This window comes from Rhododendron vialii, chromosome 5a (genome assembly GCF_030253575.1).
Source record: "Rhododendron vialii isolate Sample 1 chromosome 5a, ASM3025357v1".
NCBI lineage: Eukaryota > Viridiplantae > Streptophyta > Magnoliopsida > Ericales > Ericaceae > Rhododendron > Rhododendron vialii.
Window position 1 is genome coordinate 1,759,409 of NC_080561.1, and position 21,424 is coordinate 1,780,832.

A 21,424-nucleotide genomic window follows, 5' to 3' on the forward strand; every position below is an offset into this window, starting at 1 on the left:
GTGAAGGTGTTTTAAGAAGGGAGGGGGGCCGGATGTTTTTTGGGTGGGGGGCCGGGGGATAATCTGGGTTTTAAGAAAAGGCTGGAGTTTGATAAAAAAAAAAAAAAACAAAAAGAGAAGGCTGGGGGCCGGGTAAAAACAAAAAGGGAAGGCTGGGGGGGGCCGGGGCCGGTTAAAAAAAAAAGAAAACGGCCGGGTTTTAAAAAAAAGGAAAACAGAAAGGAAATGTTTGGGGGGGGGGGGGGCGGGTAAAAAAAAAAAGAAAACGGCCGGGTTTAAAAAAAAAGGAAAACAGAAACGGAATGCTGGGGGGCCCGGGTAAAAAAAAAACGAAAACAGCCGGGTTTAAAAAAAAAGGAAAACAGAAACGGAATGCTGGGGGGGCCCGGGTAAAAAAAAGAGAAAACAAAAAGGAAAAGGGTAAGGGCAAGGAGGTAATTTTGGTGTGGGGCCGGGGGGGGTGGGGTGTCAGGGGGGGGGAATAGCAATTTGCCTCACGAACCTTTCCCTCACTTCATTCAAAAACCTTCTCTCTCTCTCTCTCTCTCTCTCTCTCCTCCTTCGCATGACCCCCATACTCCTCCCTCTCTCTCTGGAACTGTGTAATTTTCTCTCTCTGGTATGGCGATCTTAGACGAGAGCGTCGGAACGACGACGTCGAGCGCGGATCTCAGCCTCTCCATGCGCCGCAGGCCTCGGGCGGGCGCCGACAAGGCGTCGGCGGAGGATTCCGACGCGACGTCGTCGTCGAAGATGACGGTGTTTTCGTTGGAGGCGGAGAGCTTGGTTAACGGTTCGCAACACGATCGGGGTCAGATCGGCGCCGCCGCGGACGGCGGAGGTAGGGTTGAGAATAAAGAGTTGAGTGGTAACGCGGATAATGACGGCGGCGAGAAGGTCGGAAACGGCGAGCAACGAGAAGATGCGAATTTGGGGAAATTTACGTACCGGCCGTCGGCCCCGGCGCACCGGAGAATCAAGGAGAGTCCTCTTAGCTCCGACGCCATATTCAAACAGGTATAAGAAAATAATCTTGCTGCTGATTCTATATATTACTTTTTCTTTTGGATGACTCACGTGTCGTAAACGAGCCGAGCAGTGGCTTGGTCTTGAAAACTTAACAAGTTTCAAAACATGTTCAAGTTTATCTTGTTTACGAGACTAAATATGAGATGCTCTCAAGTAGCTTAAATTGTTTATATATCATAAGCCTAACGAACTAAGTAGTATAGCTTGTCCGAGCTTGGTTTGACAACTTGGCGAGCTTAAAAAAAAAGGTTCAAGGTTTGATTTGTCTAGGTAACAAACGGATCTCGAATGAGCTTTTAATGAACGAACATGAGCTCAAATTCAAGTATCTTGGTTCGTTTGTCAGCCTGTGTACGGGCCAGCTTACTCGCATCGCCGGCTTTCTCACACCTCAACTAATTGACTGATCATGGACCAATTCCGCCGTCCACTAGCAGCCCCAATTAATGCCGAGCAGTGCTCTCAGCTCTGTATGGACTGACCTTAAAAGGAGTTGATAACACCTGCTTATTCAAGATATCTTGGCACATATATATGTACCTATTCATGTTATTGTATTGAGTTCTCTTTTATTCAGATGCTAATTATGATATGGAAGTTCAGTTCGTGTTATGAAACACCTTGTAGTTTCTTAGTGTTCATCTTAAAGTGATGGAAGCGAGCCAGAAATAAAGTATATTGAATGCTTCACAAGTTACACTCTCCCACACGCAATTCATGTGTCATATTTGAATATTTTGTCGATATTATGGAACCTTTTTTGAATGGCTTTGGTACATGATAAGACCATGACAAGTCTGGAAAATAAATGCCGTTAAATAAAGTACAGAAAATAAATTATAGTTGAAGCTGTATTTTTCACTTTTATTAGGGAGTACTTTCGCTTTGTTCAATAAGTATTGGTGGAAGTAGGTTGGGTTGTGGTTGATCCCAGATTTATTTTACCAATCATGATGAGTTCATATAAGAATTTTCCAAGAGGTGGTCCAAGGAGGTATTTTAGGTGTTAGTTAACTTAGTTCAAACACGAAATTGAAACCTTTGAATAAAAGGTTGTATAATGAGGAGGACAAGAGGCTGGAATAAAGAGAATCAAAATTTATCAAAACTAGGAGGGAAAATTTATTCTTTTCATGATTTTTTTACCTATATTTCGATACTTTCATAAGAATGGTTCTTTTGAGTGGAGTCTTGATGCACTTTTGTTGTGCTTGTCCCGAAGAAGGGTAGTGTCAGTTTGAAGGATTTCAGGTTGATTAGTTTTGTGGGATGAATGTATAGATTGTTGACAAAACACTAAGCTGTTATGCTAAAGAAGTATTGAGTTTTGTAATTTGGGACTCTCAAAATGCCTTTGTAGGCAGGCAACAAGTTTTACCAAACCCCAACTGACTGGTGAAGTTGATATTAGAATTACGAGTCTAGGACAGGGAGATCCATTGTATCTTTTTTTTTTCTTTTCAATCCTAGCTATTGAGGTGTTGTGCTGATTGATTACAAGAGAATGTCCCTTTGCTTTTTGTCAAAGACATGGATGTTTAGTGTGTTCTTTGTTTGCTCCGAGGATCTTCATGCTTGAAAGAAAATAGTTTTTAATGTAGCAAGCATGTTCGGCGCAAGTATGTGGAACAGTGGAAGCAGGAGGCAATTTGACAGCCAAAGGAGGCTGGGGTTCTGATAGTATACCCACTTGAGTTTGTCATAAGAGATGGTGTGAGGTGATGTGTGGTCCAGGAATCTTCCCCTTTCCCTTGAGTTTTTTGGACTTAACAGGCTTACAGCGTCTAGAAAAGGATGATAGTGCTCACAAGTTCACAACTAGCATGATCCTTGGAATTGCAGTTTGAGAATGCCAAACCACTGCATCCAATGATGTTTGTAAGGATTTAGAGTGGTATCGTTTTTCATGTGATCATAATTTTTCTTTATCTGTAGTTTCTCGTTTGATCAGAATTTTGGTCTATGGTGTTTGTCTTTTTGTTGTCTTATCCATCCATGTCATTGTTTTGTACATCTTGTATGACACAGTTTCTTTTTTTCCATTCTTCACCATATTGTCTGAGATAGGCCTGGAGACATAAAAATGTGTGTTGGAGAAGCATAAGAAAGGATTTTTTTTATACCTCTTGTGTTGTTTCCCTTTGTGTTGACCATGTTTGATTTCTTTATTAATAAATCATTACAACATTTTATGGGGGCAATTGGGGTTGGAGATATCAATGCATTTGGAGTGACATCAACCATAAGCTGCTTTTGTTTTTCTTCTTGTTGATGCATCATACCAGGACTGTCTAATCCTAACAACTACTTCATATCTTTTGGCAGAGTCATGCAGGACTCTTCAACCTCTGTATAGTAGTGCTTGTTGCCGTAAACAGCCGTCTTATCATTGAGAATCTGATGAAGGTTTGCCCATTATATGACTCTGATATATTTCAATTCTTAATGCAATCTGTTGATTCTCCCCTCAGCAAGCGTTTAAATTTTGAACACTTTGAGAGTGCAAGAGTCCCTGCAATTCGTGTTGCCATACTACTTCCTATGCTTAGAAGATCTCAACAGACATTTTTGTGCGAAAATGTTTTAGTCCTTACAATTAGAGATGTCATTTACTTTATTTCCATGCAGTATGGCTGGTTGATTCAGGCTGGTTTCTGGTTTAGTTCAACATCATTGAGGGATTGGCCACTTTTAATGTGCTGGTAATACTGATTAAACCTACCTCTCTCTCTCTCTCTCTCTCTCTCTCTCTCTCTCATAAGGGCATCCTTACCGTATTACGGTAAGGGATTCCCCTTTTCTCCCATTTTCCGACTAAATTTCGATGATCCGAGTCGCTCAATGTGTTCAGAACGTGATTTTAAGGGTACCCGCGAGAAATCAGCAAAAAAAAAAAGACTGGAAAGGGCTTCATTCGAGCAGTTTTTATTTGAACCATTCGATAAAAAATAAACAAAAACTGCTCGGATCAAGCCCTTTCCGATCATTTTTTTTGCTGATTTCTCGCGAGTACTTTTAAAATCATGTTTTGAAGACATTGAGCGGTTCGGATCATCGAAATTTGATTAGAAAATGGGAGGTCCTTACCTTAACAAGGTAAGGGCGCCCTTACCTGATTGAAACTGTATATATATATTTGTATATATTTGTCTGTCAGTAGACCATATCAGTCGTCGCCTCCAAAATTAGTGAATGATCTGGGTGGTCTCTCTACTCGTTGTCAAGTAGCGTTGGATGCTTTAATCTGGTTGTAAAGCTAGTTTTGTGGGCTTTTTGGCAAGACTCTAAATTAACTCCCCCTGTTTTTGGCCATAAATGCACTTTGTTTTGTTGGGATCATATGATTTGGATCCTTGGTTTACCTCTCTATGTGCGAGTTGCAGATCACCTCCAAGATTAGCATAGGAGCCTGCTCCACTCCTTGTCTATTGTTTTTGAGTTGGAAACCTTTTATCATGTCGTATGGGAGCAAAGAAGAATTGGTTTATGCATGTGATATTTAAATTTGAATGTCCCGAAGAGTTTAACGGAACTGTGGTCTGACATGGAGAGACTTACATCTGCTGGTTTCAATTGCAGTCTCTCCCTCCCAATTTTCCCAGTTGCTGCTTTTATTGTCGAGAAGCTGGCACAACAAAAGTACATATCTGAACCAGTAAGTTGGATTCTTATTGGTTGACAAAAGCATTTGATACAAGGGTTGTTGAAGACTTTATGGTTTGCTATTTTTCTCGAACATGTTTTTTTTTGGAGAAGTTAACTTCTTCCCCCTTCGACAGCTGTATAGTTCACAGTTCGGCCTGTGGAAACATAGGATATGATATGCTTGCCTTGGGGTTCCCTTTGAGTTTATTCATTTTACATTGATCATTACTGCTTAGCATGTTGTGCTCTTTCTCTAAGCAACCAGGCCCTCAGCAATTTGTTATTTTCTCACACCCTGCATGTAACTATTTAACTTATTACATTCTGCCAGAATCCTATCTTGTATTGTATATGAAGCCAAGGGATATTGTTTCATAGTTTACGGTTGAGGAGGTCATACTGTTAAGATGGTGAAGTCATGGCACTGAAAACCAGGTTATCCTTCTGTATACTTAATGAAATCTTAATTACCACCAATAAAAGCAACAGTTTCTTGACTCTTCTGATTATCCAGTGGAAACCAAGAACGATATTGGTAACTATACAACCTTAGGCAGAATTCAATCGTATAGTTCCTCATCTAGGCATCTTTTCAAATATCAGAACTAAATATTGCATTGATTTGACTGTTTTGGTTTTTCAGAATCTCTAATACATCAATTTTTTTCCTTTCTATGGGCCTTTTTCATTTGGCTAAATCTTTCTACGGGCCTTGAGCTGTTCTATTGATTTTCATGACTGCAAATGTTACATGTCTCAGTAAGAAATTTGAAATCAAGTTGCCCAATGGCTTTCTTTTTGTAGAGCAGCGTCATTGAGCTCCAACTTAATGTATATTTTAGTATAGGAATCTTTTTGTATGCATCATTTCTTGTGATATGGTTAGGTAAGTTTATTTAATGTCCTCTTTATCATTTTCTCGTTGCTGTTATTATTTTCCTAATAGAAGGGTGCATCTTGATTGCACTTTATGGGGACAATAAACTGATCTTTTAGTCTCTTAACTCCATGAGTTGTTCATTCCAATCAAAATATCGCAGGTGGTCGTAACCCTTCACATATTGATTACTTCAGCTACAATTCTGTATCCAGTTCTAATGATCCTGAGGTTAGTTTGTCACTCATGATTTACAGTTGGTATTATGCTTTACTTTTTGCTTCCAAAATAAAAAAAATCAGATAGTGCTATGTCATACTCTGCATTTCGTCGCTGATTCACTGTCACTCGAGGATGTTTTTCAGCAAATTCTGTTCAACAATGCTATCTGTTTGGCTTTTAAGATGACATGGTTTATGTAATTGGATGCAAGAGGAGTATTCAATTTCCCACTATGCAAACATTGAATGTGTAACAGAGTATTGCTGGAAGTTTTAAGTGCTACCTGTGCTTGATTTAGTGCCATTATACGAATCTCTGTGGTTGATTACTCAGAATCCTAGGTGGATTCATGGTATTTGGTACAGCTGGTATATTGTCGGGCTTTTATTTTGCATTTGAGGAGAAACAAATCAATGATAAAGTAGGAATTTCTACTATATACAAAAATATAGTGTGGCAACATGGACAACTGGAAAGTTATTCAAGAGTTCATGATTGTGGTTTGAAATTCTGCAGGTTTGATTCTGCCGTTCTATCTGGTGTCACGCTAATGCTTTTTGCATGCATTGTGTGGCTAAAGTTGGTATCCTATGCACATACAAGTTACGATATGAGAGTGCTTGCAAAGTCTGTTGATAAGGTAAGAACTAGTACCTTCCCTTTTTCCAATGTTACTTCATTTGGAATTTGTCCTTTCCTGATATAAACGTAAGCAAACTTGGCAGTCAAAACTCTGATGAATGGGTATGATGTGCCCCAGTTTTTTATCGAGTGAAAAGCTGTGAAGCGGTCCTGATTTTGGCTAGTTTTTATAGTTTAACTGAATTTAGTTACTTCATTTCCAGAACTTCTTTCCTCCGTTATCTAACCCTAACAATTTTCTTAAAACATTTGGGTCTCTCTCTCTCTCTCTCTCTCTCTCTCTCCATACCAGAATAGGACGGATCGTCATATGGATGACTCTTATTCTTATTTGCCAACTTTTTTCTGTGATATTAGGGGGAGGCCTCGTCTGTTTCTTCAACTAGGAACTACTGCTATGATGTTAGCTTCAAAAGTTTGGTATACTTCATGGTGGCTCCCACACTATGTTACCAGGTAAAGACACTCAAACCTTTCACAATTATGCTCCCAAACTTTTTATTAGTAAGTTATAATTGTAAGCACTGAATATGTCCCCACTGATAGCGATCACTTACCTGACACTTTGTTAAGGAGTTGTCCAAGATATCTTTGCTCATGTGTTGCTGGAATAGATATCTTTGCTTCTGTGTTGCTGGAATAGATATCTTTTTTCCTTTCTTGCTTGAAGGAACAAATAGAACTTGGTTGCGAGTTGTTCTTGACGCTTGAAGTTCATTAAATTGAAGAGTATAAACTTACCACTTGTGAAAAAGCGAAAATAAAAAAAAAACTGAGGCACAAGGTTTTGGGTTGAATGGCTGTTCTCTCCTGTAGCTACTTTACCAAAGTTTAGTGTCCATACATCATTATAGAAGAATTCGGATTCAGCTATGAAAAAAGGATAGTGGTTCTCATGTCCTCTCTAAAACAGTAAAACTGCTCAAACCTTTAGCTGCAGGCAGGGCAATGTTTATACTACAGTATTTTCTTGTCTCTCTTCTCTTGATTTCTATCATTTTGAACATAGTTCAGATGTAGTAGGCATTTTTGTTTTGTACTTTTCTGTAAAGTGGACTGATTGTGACCATCTGTGTTACTTCTCCTGAATATTTTACTCGTCATGAGTCATGGCATTTGCATCCATGATTTTGTGCATTGCCTGACACATAACATACCATGATTTTGGATATTCAATATTAACCAAAATATCAGCTTATACTGCTTCATATCGCCGATACGTGGCTGTATAGCTGATGCCGATGTGACAATACGTGTTGCCATACTGCTCGTTAAACATTGTTTCAACTTTTGTCTTCTTATCAAAGCATTTTGTTTGTAGACAAGTTATCCCCGCTCTGCATGCATTCGAAAGGGTTGGGTGGTCCGTCAAGTCATCAAGTTGGTTATATTTACTGGATTGATGGGATTTATTGTAGAACAGGTAAATTTCTTTTGATATTCAATCTAAGCTTTCCTAGTAAATTGTTTTATTTTTTTCCACTGACAACTGAAGTGACTTCCAATGTTGTTTGGTATATGCCATCATGCAGTACATCAATCCAATCGTCAAGAATTCACAGCATCCTCTGAAAGGAAACCTTTTGTATGCGATAGAGAGGGTGTTGAAGCTTTCGGTTCCAAATTTATATGTGTGGCTCTGCATGTTCTACTGCTTTTTCCATCTTTGGTTCGTCCTCTCATCCCTCTTCCATGAAATGCTTATTTCTCTGAGTTATATGATGACAACTGTCCTTGCACTAGTAGCCTCTCTCTTTTTTATTGTTTTTGTAAATTTGTCACGTGTCCATATTTCTGTTTTTCATGGTTCTGACTTTGAGTTTTATAAAGTTAATTGAAATGTAACATGCTGAATCAATTTACATGTATACAATTATAAGGAGTGGTAAAAAAATAGATGGATTCTTGGGAAGTTTGGTTTATGTTGTCAAAGGGAAACAGTCTGAATCATGTATGACATGTATTGCTCATTGAGGGGACATCCGAATCTATGCAATCACTTAGAAAATTTAGCAGAATTTGGATTCGGAGTCATGGTGTGCCATGTGCATGGTGGTGTTTTGAGTAATTTATACCATGCCCTCATTTCGAAAGCAAATCAGTTTTGTATGTAGCTTGGCTGGGAACACTCATAGTTTATGAACTCTAGCTGATGCTATTCACCAGAAAACAAACTCTAGCTGATACTTGTTTAATCACAAAAACTCCAGACTTATGTGCAGTTCTATGAATATAGGTTAAACATACTTGCTGAGCTTCTCCGTTTTGGTGATCGTGAATTCTACAAAGATTGGTGGAATGCTAAAACAGTGGAGGAGGTAGATCTTATGTTGTTTGACATGTTGAAGATTCTTTTTCTTTCCAACCACCTGTTACTGAATTGACTTCTGGACTGATTGTGTTTGGTTGATGCATTTTGTGGGGCGGCATCTCTTAACAGTACTGGAGAATGTGGAATATGGTTTGTTCCCTTACCAGAAGTTCATTTTTAAAATTCACTTTGTTTTATGTCTTGCATTTTGTATGTGTCCTTCCGCATTGTTGTACAGCATTTTTTTATTGGCAGCTGGTCAGATTTTAAAACTTTGCTTTGTCATGGTTCATGTTGTCAGTTCTCTTGATGTCATGTTTGGACTAGTTGGTTTCCAGGCGTGCTTTGATCCATGTATTGTCCTCAAGATCACTATATGATTCCTCTACATAATCCCTTCACTCCTGCCTGTGCATGGGAGAATGAATGTATGTGACAACTGGTGAAAACCAAATCTTGGAAAGAAGACAATGGTATCCCAGATTATTAATAGTTACTCTGCTCCAAAACAAGTTCCGTAATTTCCATTTATCTGTCCTCTCATAAGTTTGGCATCGACAATCCCATCTTTGCCCTTTCGGGCATTGTTTGTTAGCAAATGTCAGTGCAAACTTTGATGACAACTACTGCAGTTTACCTACAGTAGAGGGAGGGAGGGAGATTCTAATTTCGACAGCAATACTGGATTATCCATGAGCTGTAATTTGCTGATTCGCTGAGCAAGAGTGATTCTATCGTTGTCGCAATATTTGCCCAACACATGATTTGTCAGCCTTCCTAGGATTCTTTGTTGCGCAAACATAAATTAGACGGAAACTAATTGGAAATGTATTAACAAGATGTTGAGTGTAAGATGGGTTCAAATCTGAGCCCAAATACTCGTGAGAATAGCCAGCTGGAGAGGTGAGGATTATTAATGATTAGAGTAGTGGAGTGGAGTGGAGTGATCTAGAGGGATAGAGGAGAAGGCCGGAAATACAGAAGAAAGTAAAGGCATTAGATCCCTTAGGTCATTCTGTGGGGGTATAATCACTCAACAATCTCACAGAAAAGGGACACTAGAAATAATATCCTCTAGAAAGCAGTGCCCACATGATCTCTCTCTAAGATTCTATTAATGACAAATCTGAAAAGAATGTCTCATATCTATTGTTAGTCCATTTATGTTATTGAGGGAGATTGGGTGTGCCTATAGGTCTTCATATCCTTTTCGCATTAAAGATAAATCTAAATTATGTTAGTCTATTATATTATTTGGCCTAACATGTCTCGCAATGGACATGATTGTTCAGAAGGTTAAGCTTCTCGATTCAACATGATTGTTCAGAAAGAAAATGTGGTTTGTTGTCAAGTGCTTCACTGAGTGGAATTTTCTACTTGTTACAGCCAGTTCATAAATGGATGGTCCGCCATATTTATTTTCCTTGCTTACGGAATGGAATTCCTAAGGTGATTCCCCTCCCTTCTCAAATTTCAAGCAGTACATATTGAATTGTTGCTTTCTTTTGTGCATTTTGTGCTTTTGTTTGGTTGCCTTTTTCCTTTTCAAGTGATTTGCTCTCTGCTTTCTTGTCTTGGTCCTTTTGTTGTTTGGTTTCGTACTAGTCTCTGTTGGATAGGGTTTTTTTTTATCCTCTGTTGGATAGCTTGTTATACATTGTTGGGGCTATTTCCTAATATGTTAAGCTGGGACAATTGGTGATCTTATATGGTATCCGAGCTTGAGTTTTGGGAGGTGTTGGCTTCAAGTCTCTCTGTTAGATTTGTTCTCGTTTGCATTATGCTTCTACTGTCACATTCTGTTTGGTAAATTGGTTCTATATATGGTTGTTCGCATCTCCATGTGGAAGACGCAATTGCACGAAAAGGAAAGGTGGGGGATAGCTTGACATATATTGTTGGCCTGGCGTTCCATTCCTGACAACTTAAGCTTTTGGGACAATTGGTGGCTTAACAGCCTCGAGGGTTACAAAATAGCCGTGCTAGAGATTAATCGTACATGCAACAAAGACCCACATCTTTACCTACAACTGTGTTCTTTACTTAAATGCTAGTAAGGTAATTAAAAAGAAATTTTGTTAAGTTATCATCATATATCTTTACATTTAACTGACCAGTGCATTTATACTCGAGGTTTGGTGCTTGGCTGCCCTTTCATCAGGCACCAACTTCCCTGGCAATAGGCAGCCATCAGCCCTCCAAGAAACGCTGTGGTCCATGGAAGCAGGTTTTTTACTTTCTAGAAATAGGAGTGAGACAGGAAAAGTTTATGTGAACGGAATGTACCTTGCAATTTTAGTCAGCGATTAGTCTTTTACAACCGTACTGTTGTATTATGGTTCAACTTAATAGTTGGGCCTTTCTTGCAATTTTCATAACAAGTTTCACCTACATTTGTTCTCTGTCACTTCAGGGAGTCGCTGTATTGATTGCCTTCATTGTATCTGCTATTTTCCATGAGGTAAATGCACTCTCATTGTTTTTCCATATTAAATTCATATTATGCAACATAAGGATGTCTGACAGTTAAACAACCTATTGTTAGACTGTTGTATCACATTTTTGGCACTAGTTATCAATTGAAGAAAAAGGCCTCCCGTGAACCCATTTCTGATACATTTGATTAGCTCTGCTATTAGTTGATTGTTGAGCGCCGCGGTGCAAAAGTTCCAAATGCTAGTGGAACACACCAAGTGTAACAGTGATATTTTACACTCTTTGTTTCTTCAAGGAAGTTTGTTGTTGTGTTTAAACAATGTTTTATTGTTCAAACTTGAAACTCTGGTGTTTATTTTTCTGTTGGCATAACTATTTGATGTTTAGAAAGGCTTCTGTCGGTGGTGGAAAACTCTTCCAATCATTGTCGTCATCCATCTCAAAGTGATAAAATATCTCCAGGGAGATGATATAACCTTGGGACATTTGAAATTGAAATCATCAGTTGGATCAGTATATAGGAAAACATTTCAAACACACAACATTTCAGTTGATGGCTGGAGTGGAAGTGAGTTCAGGCTTGAAATTTATCAGCAATTTAGTGTTTGGCGGAAATAATGGGAAGGAATTGGACTGACTTTGAACAAGTAGTGTAATAATTTACTGGTGATTGACCAACGGTAAGCCAGCCAGGGTGGTGAAAAATAAGATAATTGTTAGAACTTGTTCCCTAGTGGTTAGTTATGACCTCCAAAACTTGTATATGAGCCAAGCCAACATGGGCTAGCATTTTCATAGTAGTTGACATTAATGTTTGTGGAGATGGGCTAGTGGTAGGTCAGGCTAGGCGGTGGAAAAGAAGTTGCATTTTAGAGCTTGTTATCTATTTTAGCCAAGATTAAAGTCATATATGGAAGTCCCTTTCAGTTGTTTTACTCATACCTAGCTTGTCATTTGACGTGGTTCGCCTTCGAACGTTGTACAATTAACATCAATGGCTTAGTGTTGAAAGTAAGTGTATGTCATCTCTTTTGTAGCTATGCATTGCTGTTCCCTGCCACATATTCAAGTTCTGGGCTTTCTTTGGAATCATGGTTCAGGTAGGTTCTTTGGTATTTGTTTACAACTTTACATCAACTTATTGTTTTCATGCTTTTGCTTTTTTTAGTGAAGGCAAATGTAAATTCTTTGTACAAACTATATCCTTCCACTTGCGCGAAATTTTGCATTTCCCTGTGTTGAATCAATATCTATATTCTATCTCTTATAGAGGGAGAGCATTTTTGGTATGTACTCAAAATTGAGGCTGACTCACATTTTCATTTTCCTAATTGGACAAATCAAAACCTAAAATTCATGAACTTTATCAGTCACTGCAATTAAAATAAGTGTAGGGCTAAAATAGGGAAATAACTTACACCTACTTTCCCACAAAGGTACAGACTCTTCTCTCTCCTCTCTCCCTGCCCGTCTTTCTCTACCCACATCCCACCAATCCAAATACTCTCTCTCTCTCTCTCTCTCTCTCTCTCTCTCCAACTCCAACTCCAATTTTGATTACTTTAATTTTTACATTGCTATTTTAGTTTTCTACTTTCTATTGCTCTACTGGGCTTCTTTTTTCTTAATAAGACAGATTAAAACTCTATAATTGTGAGAATTTTGTGTGCCGGGAAAATTTACGTGCTACAGTTGGGTTTCTTCTATTTCCAATTTATGTGTCCCATGTTACCAACAGGGATTTACATTACATTTCCCCATGCCATGAATTTTTGAAAGTTCAATCGTATAGATTATGATTTCAATTATTTTATGTATGTTTGACTATTCTACTATTGTATGGACAATTACAAATTAGGGTAGATGTACTGTGATGTTTGGTACCTGTGGGATTCTTTTTGGACGGTTACAAATTAGAAGCCATATTGGAATTCCATTGTATTGTCCTTAACACGCATCGCGTGTGCCCCAACTTCTAGTAATGCTTTGTGGGGTTGTAATACAAATCGGATATTTTTTTTTAATGAGAGAGTCTATACTGCAGTTAATACTTGACTTCGATCAGATTAGCATTCTTTGATGGTAATTGCTAGACAAGAGGTTTATGGGCATGTGTTGTTTCTTGCATTAGGTTCCCTTGGTCATGATCACAAGTTACCTGCAGGACAAGTTCAGGAATTCCATGGTACGTATATCTATCTCAGTATTTGTGCCCTATATTAGTCAGCCTGTTTTTTTAGCGTGCAATTTGTAGCCCTTCACTATGATTTCAGTTAGGTTTTATATTTCTAGGGATGATCAGGCAAGATGTAATATGAATGTAAGGTACTATTCCACAGCATGAGCACAGTGTCAAGAAACAGAAACTGTGCAAATAGCCAAAAAGCCTTTTCAAGCCTATTATGATCTATGAAATAAAAACACTCATCTTTTGATATTACTTACTCTTAGTAGAAATTGTTTTTATGGAAATTGGAAACATTTGCCTGTTATATTAATGGTTTATGATAAAGGGTTATTTGTGGAAAAAAATTCCCGAAAGCAAGTTTCTAAAACCATTAACCAAGAAAGATGATGTGTGATCTGTAAGTCTGGTTTTGGAAAGAGAAACCAAGCGGATAGATCATTTCGCATGGCATCCTGCTCAAAGTTGCAGTTGAGGTGCAATTGCATAATTGCATAAATTGCCCTTGTCTTCCGTTTTCTTACTATTAACTTTGTTGGGAAGGAGACAAATTAAGCGATAACTTGCTTTCAGGTTGGCAATATGATCTTCTGGTGCTTTTTCAGCATTCTTGGTCAACCTATGTGCCTTCTACTTTACTACCATGACTTGATGAATAGAAAAGTGAAGACAGCGTGAACTTCCTCTTGAAACATTGGCATCATCACGATTAGACAATTCTGACTACTCAAAAAGGTTCCCGTGTAGTTTCAGCTTCATTGTCAAGTGCCTCCGCCGAGGGGCAGCAAAGGAACTCTGTCCATTGATGTTCCATCGTTATACACACCCACACATTCTTATTGTACGGGAAATATTCTTAGCGGGAGCAGCCAGTCGCATGATACTGTGTAGTCTAATATTTTTGGTTCATTGTTAGCGGCAATGTTGTATATTGTTCTTGCCCGACCCTGTTGTTTTCTTGTATCGATCTGTTCTTTTTCAGATGTATGTACAAAAGCTTGATACAGTCACAATTTTGACCCAAATTCTTGTAATGTTTATGGTAGTTAGTTCCAACATGCAATACCTAAGATTTACTTGTATATACAAAAGCTTGTTTCTTGTTTCAGTGGGGAGAACCTGTGACCAGTCCTTGGAAATTCCCGTCTGTCGCAATCATTGATTATGAACATTCCCTAACCATCATGATCTAGGCAGTTTTTTTTAGAGGGTGAACACCTTGTTGATAGAGTACATGAAAGGGTTCCATGAAAAATGAATGAATGGTCCAGATTCTATGGATAACATTTGTTGAACATCAAAACCTCACTTGAGAATCTGGACCACTCATTCCTTTTTCATGGACCCTTTCATGGATCCTAACATTTTCGAATATCAAAACCTCAATTGATCCTAGAAACCAATTTCCGAGTTAAACAAAGGTGGAAAGAGGAGAAAAATCCAAGAGAAACTTGTATCAAGACAATAGAATGATTTACAGTTCCCCACGCTTGATAGGGTTTGAGATGAATGCTGCCTCTTTTTGGTTCTCTTCTTTTTACCGATTCCACTCACAATTTCCCCGAAAAGCTGAACTTCATGAATCAAATAATTTGATCATCTGATTGCCTAGCACGCGAGTCCGGCACGCAAGTCAAGTTTAACTTGTTTACGAGATGTTAAGAACACCACTAATGTGTATATGGTGCTGATTAGGGGTGGCAAATTGAACCCTGACCCATTAACAAACCCAGACCCATCAACTAAAAAATAGACCCAACCCAACCCATTTATTAGTTGGGTAAGAATGAGTTCAAACCCAGCTAACCCATTATTAGTTAGGTCATAATTGGGCATTAATTGGGTCAACTTAAATGACCCAATGGGCAATGAAAATAACCCACCAAATTCCAACCATCACCCAAATTCCAACCTCCCCTCTCTCTCTGTCCCCGCGCGCCACCCACCCCTCCCCCCTCTCTCTTTTTCCCCCCGCCCCCCACCCCCCCCCCCCCCCCCCCCCCCCCTCTCTCTCTCTCGCTCCCCCCCCACCCCCACCCCATGCAGGAGCGTGGCATTCTCTCTCTTTTATTCAATTGTTTTGTGCTAAATCACATACGTCCAAAAATATTTTAAATAGTCCGAATTAAAAATCAATTATGATCGGTAACAATTATTTTGACCAGTCAAAATTGAAAGCACATCTCATCCATTAATTGCGCGAATGGATCCGTGAAATCGTGCTCCGCCGTGAATAAATTTCTCTCATGGTAGTCCCGCAAAGGGTTTGGATTAAAAAATTTCCTTATTCAAATTTTTTTTTTGTTTTGTGTCATATTTTTGTGACTTATTAATTTGTTTTGATGAGAAGAATCGGAAAAGTAAAAAAATTTGATCGAAACTTATAATTTTTTGAATAAAGACAAAAAAAATTACTTATTCTCGTCTTTTTGAAAAAATTTATGAGTTTCGATCATAATTTTTTTTTACTTTTCTAATTTTTCGATCAGAATTTTTAGTATATATGTAATTGGGTTAATGGGCGGGTCGGGTTTGCTTTAAAATAAATGGGTCGGGTTGGGTATGGGTAATTAAACTCATAGTTAATGGGTCTAAATGGGTCAATGACCCATTAAAGACCCAACCCACTAACAACTTACCCAATTTGACCCAAACCCGCCCGTTTGCCACCCCTAGTGCTGATCAAGGGCAATTTCCTCTGCAAAATACCCAAAAGAGTGATATTTACCCTAGGGACAAATGGAGAAGTAAGGCCATCCACAGCGGTATAATCAAAAATGGATAACCAAAAGTTGACACGTCAGCTTTTGATTATTCACTTAAGAGGTTGCTAAGCTTAACAATTTTGAGGTTCACAATGGTCACTTCTGATCCATAACCAAAATAAGAAGTCCACTACAATTTCACACAATCTATCTCTCCCCCTCTGTTTCCCGCCATTCACTTCCCTCCATTATGGTTTATTTTTTTGGGCAAAAATATATCGAACATATGGTGTTCTTCCTAGTGTTATCTATCAAAACAACACCGAAACTTTTTTTTTTCTTCCTATTCCTATAGCCTATATCACAAATCCACCACTCTCTTAATCTTTCAAAAAAAATAAGATGTGTTCTTAAATTTGGTAAAGGATGCAAGATTCTTCCTTTATATTTTTTTTTTTGCAAGGTTTTTCATTTACTCAACCATAAGGGGAGGAATAAAAATGAATAACCACTTTTTAGTAAAAAAAATTATTTTTTTTGCTAAAAAATGATTATTTCTCAAAATACTTGGGTAAAAGTAAAAAAAAAAAATTTACTTTTCCGATTCCTCTCGTCGAGACGAATCAATATATAACCCATAAAAGTTTGGCGCAAAACTAACAAATGCGAAAAAAAATTCAAATAAAGACAATTTTCAGATTTAAGTTAAATTCATAAGAATGCAACCTAAAATAAAAAATGGGAAAGAAGAGTGAAATATCTTAATCCGCAACGATGGATTAAATTGTAGATGATTGAGAAATATGAGCTTCACTTTTGGAGGAAAAGAAAAAGAAACAATTTGTCGTTGAAGTGAAGAAGATCTAGAGCAGGTGAAGAAGAGAAAAAGAAAATGCTAGTTGAAATATGCATGTATATAAATTTTGGAACCAATTAACTTATGTGGTGTGGGGTTCACAAATTTTGATTATTGAAAAAGGTTGCTAGTTTTGGTTATCCAAAGCCTAAAATTTAATTATTTCTAAAGATGTTGCTAGGTTTGATTATACCATTGTGAGCCATTTTTTGCACCAATATTGTTAACTTTAACAACAATTGGCTTTTGATTATACCACTGTGGATGGCCTAAGCTATTTTTAAAAAAAATGTTGCTAACCTTAGCAATTTTTTGGTTTTGATTATACCACTGTGGATGGTCTTATGAACTTAACTTAAATTTGAGAATTTTGTTCTTATTTGAATTTTTTTTGCATTTGTTAATTTTGGGGCAAGTTTTTTTTGAGTTATTGATTCGTCTCGACAAGAAGAATTGAAAAAGTAATTTTTTTTTACTTTTACAAAAGTATTTTGAGAATCCTCTCATCGAGACGAATCAATAACTAACAAAAGTTTGGCGCAAAACTAACAAATACAAAAAAAAAACCTCAAATAAAGACAATTTTCAGATTAATTTAAGTTAAGTTCATAAGAACGCAGCTTCATAAGTATACACTGATCACTTAATTGAGGGATCCAAACCGTTCATTTTGTAGAACTTATTAAGAAGTTAGGCTTTAAAAAATTATCTACATCGAATATTTCTAGGTATCTAAAGAAACAAATTTTCAAAAAATACTTTTTTGTATTTATTGATGTTCGATCAAAATGATTTTTTCGGTAAGTACATTATTTTTAAGCTTAAAAGTTGAACTTAATTTCGTAGAGAACTAGCTTTATAGGACGGAGGGCGTATTTTTTCCTTTTTTGGTGTTTGTTATCTTTTGCAATTTTTTTATTATTTTTTGTCATAATTTTTGGAATTAATCATTAGTATCAACGAGATGATTGAAAATAGTATAAAAATATGGACTAAAATTTAAAAAATTTTATATAATGCGACAACAGTAGCAATTGTATTGTACTTTTTTGTATCTACTAAACTTCTTTTTTCTTCGAGTCAGAATATTTATTTTGTAGACACAATAAACAGGTGATTAATTCACACAAAATATGTAATATTCCAAAAAATTTAATAAATAAATTTTTTTTGATATTATTTCAGAAAAATTATTTCCATTATTAATCGATTTTTAAATAATTAATTTGATTAAATAGTAGATATAATTTTAAAATTCAATTTGGATGTATTAATATCCATGAAAAAAAATTCTTGGTTGTCAAGATTTCTTTTCCGTAAATAAGACCAGAGTTAGTCTAAAAATATTTTTGTTAGTCTATAATAATATTTTCAAAATTTTCCAAATTTAAAAATCAAACTACTGTACATCGTGTGACATGTTTCCGCTCGAGCGATAATAATTCTCCCACCTATCATTTCCCAGCCGGTCCCCCATTTTCTCCTCCTTTCCTTTTCACTTTTCACCCCATTTTCCCTTTCACTTTTCACCCCATTTTCCCTTGTCCCCTCCTTTTTTTTGATAAGCAACCTTGTCCCGTCCTTTCCCTTTCATATATTTTTTTTTCTCCTCCTTTCCTTTTCATTTCTTTCTTTTCCTTCTCCTTTTCCACCTCACATCTCCCCCACCCCCTTATTATATGGATAAATTTTATAAATGGTCCCTCTAGTTTGCATAAATTCTCATTTTCATCCCTCTAGTATCAATTGTGTTATTTTTAGTCTTATAATTTGCATTTTATCTCAATTTCATCCCTCTTGCTTACGGCGTTAATGAAACAAACGGAATTGGAGGACAAAATTGTCATTTCTCCTCACAGAGAGACTAAATTGAAATTTTATGCAAACTAGATGGACTATTTCTATAATTTTATTTTTTACTTTTGTTTTTGTAAGTAAATTTAAAATACATCATATGTAATATATTTCTCATCTCATTTCATATTGAATAATCAAAATATGTTGAAGTTTTTAAAAGTTTTTATTATGTATCACAAAAAAATATGAAAAAATTCGAAAAGCAACCCCTATGTTAAATGTCTTGGTATTGTATTTTTTTTCGATTGAATTTTCACTCTCGTTATTTTCTTTGTCACACGATTAAAAAGAAAAAATTGTTCAGTAGTATTTAGAAATCTTGTAATTTGTTTAATTAAACAATGAAATACTATTGAATATTAAGAGATCAAATACATTAAATATGAGTATAAGTGTATTTATTTTGGGACTTACTCATAAGATCACTCATATAACAAATAAATACGGATTTTGAACATTTTTTTATCAGGTGAAAAAATTAAGAAATTATAAGAACATGATACAAAAACATTAGCTAAGGGGATGATTTGTATATTAACTAATATTTTTGTGATGTGTAATGAAATATAATTTTTTTCAATATAGTTTGATTACTCAATAAAAAATAATTCAATGGTCAAATACATTACTTATGGTCTTTTTTATTTTATTTGAAAAACAAAAGTAAAATTTTAAAAATAGTCCATTTGGTTTATATAAAATCTCAATTTAGTCCTTCTGTGAGAGAAAATGACAATTTTGCCCTTCAATTTCGTTTGTTTCATTGACGGGTCAGGGAGAGGGACAAAATTGAGATGGAATGAAAACTATAGGGTTATATTTGATACAATTAATATTAAAGGAATGAAAATGAGAACTCGTGCAAACTAGAGGGACCATTTATAAATTTTCCGTTATTATATCCCCCTCCCCTCTATTATTCACACACACACACACAACATATCATTATCACACACACATTTCGGCCAGAGAGAGAGAGAGAGGCAGCCACAGCCGGAAACCCCACGGCCCGACCTCCTCCGTACCACCATAAACGCCGCTCCTCCGCACCACCACCTCGGCACCGAGCCACCACCTCGGCACCGAGCCATCACCTCCCGATCCTCCCTTCACCACCATCTCCACCTCGGCTCCCTCATCCGGCCACCACCACCATCTCCCTCCGAGCCACCTCCTCGGCAGCCACCTCCATAACCACCGACCCACCGCCTGTCACCGCCACCTCCGGCCCGTAGCTTCACTCCTCCTCCATCCCTCCCGAACCACCTCCTCCTCTTCTCCGCCACCCGAGACCACCACCACCCGTCACCTCCTCTACCTCCTCCGTCTCTCAACCACCTCTCGGCTCCACTCGTCCACCATTCCCACCGAACCACCGAGACCACCCAGCCGCTACCCACCCCCTCCGGCCCGTACCCACCACCTGAAACACCTCCCTCACTCCTCCAAATTCCATTCCGGTAGTTTAAAAAAAAAAAAAGTGAGCCGTGTGTGTACCGAACTGCCGCCGCGGGCCCGTCGGAGTGCCGCCTCAAGTTTTTCGGAACCACCTCATGTTCTACGGACACCGTACAACACTTCCCAGAGCTTAGAATCGCGTTTGAGGTAGTTTTCCAGAAATCCGTAACTCAATTTGCGTTTTAATGGAGTTTAGGACTAAAACTTAATTTCTGATGAAGATGATATCCTGTTTTTAATTTCTTAATTTAATTTTTTAATTACTGTTTAGTCCTGTTTTCATTAATATTTAGTCCTGTCTTTGGTAGAAAGTCAGTGGTAAGACCTGGAAATGATATTGTTCGTAAATTGATTGATTATTGTGAGAAATTGATGGATTAATATTATGATGTGTATGGAGATATTGAAATTCGAGAACAGGAAATAAGGAAATTTGTTAAAAGAAAATATATTGTTAATTATTTATTTGATTTAAAAAATCCCAAAGAAGGGGAATTAGTGATAAGAAATATATATATGCATATAAATGTATTAAGATCATGAGTAGTATAAGCTAAGTATAACTTAAAAGTTATTTTAAAGTATTAAATCTAGTAATTGAAAATTTAGGTATGATATTATATAAAAACTAGACCGAATGTTATATGATTCCAATTTCCCTACTAAAAGTTTGTACTTGGCAATAATTAAAAATAATATGAGTTAAGGAAGAAATTTCTACTTTTAAGTGCATAAACTTAAGTGGTATTGTTTGAACTACTATGTTATTAAAATTCTGTATTTAAATTGATGTCCTTTTAACACGGGAAATATTATTTTTGAGTATTATATAAAAATTAGAGGAAATAACGTTTTAAGATATTCGATAATAGTTAGTAAAAATATAAGTTGATATTATGAGTTTTGCAAAAGTAAAAGAAGAACTTTATCTTTTAAGATAATGATTTTATTCAAATCGATGTATACTTATTTTGACTTATTCGACAATTGATATCTAATAAAATTAGAATTTTGTTATTCCATGTGTTGGACTTATTGTGTCAGACTTAATGTATGCGATGTTGTATTTTGTGAGTTTTATTAAATTTCTGATGATGTTGATTGTTACGTGGATTATTGTAATTTGAATTACTACGTGAATGTAGAATTTGGACAATAGGCTCACTGGGTTGTACTCGAGACTTGAATAAATGATTAGATG

At 36.9% G+C, this 21,424-nt stretch overlaps 1 protein-coding gene and 1 long non-coding RNA gene across 2 annotated transcripts; one reads left to right on the forward strand and one right to left on the reverse strand.

Annotated features, from left to right (window-relative positions):
• The first annotated feature begins 498 nt into the window (after positions 1–498).
• Positions 499–14,419, forward strand: LOC131325398 (diacylglycerol O-acyltransferase 1). The gene is made up of 16 exons (XM_058357646.1): positions 499–1,017; positions 3,355–3,435; positions 3,658–3,731; positions 4,609–4,684; positions 5,715–5,782; positions 6,290–6,413; positions 6,773–6,871; positions 7,737–7,838; positions 7,948–8,084; positions 8,652–8,733; positions 8,856–8,876; positions 10,113–10,175; positions 11,140–11,187; positions 12,200–12,262; positions 13,294–13,347; positions 13,921–14,419. The coding sequence occupies exons 1-16, from the start codon at positions 622–624 to the stop codon at positions 14,023–14,025; spliced, it is 1,593 nt and encodes a 530-aa protein (XP_058213629.1). The 5' UTR covers positions 499–621; the 3' UTR covers positions 14,026–14,419.
• On the reverse strand, positions 12,378–13,285 carry LOC131325399 (uncharacterized). Its single transcript, XR_009199679.1, has 2 exons — positions 12,500–13,285; positions 12,378–12,468 (listed from the first exon to the last, which is right to left on the reverse strand). It is a non-coding gene; the product is annotated as an uncharacterized LOC131325399 (long non-coding RNA).
• Positions 14,420–21,424: the final 7,005 nt, after the last annotated feature.

Excerpts from the sequence above, each read along its gene's own strand:
- LOC131325398 (XM_058357646.1), top strand. The coding sequence starts at position 622 with ATGGCGATCTTAGACGAGAGCGTCGGAACGACGACGTCGAGCGCGGAT. Across the intron at positions 5,783-6,289 it reads CCAGTTCTAATGATCCTGAG|GTTTGATTCTGCCGTTCTAT; the intron begins GTTAGTTTGTCA and ends GAAATTCTGCAG. Across the intron at positions 8,085-8,651 it reads TACTGCTTTTTCCATCTTTG|GTTAAACATACTTGCTGAGC; the intron begins GTTCGTCCTCTC and ends CTATGAATATAG.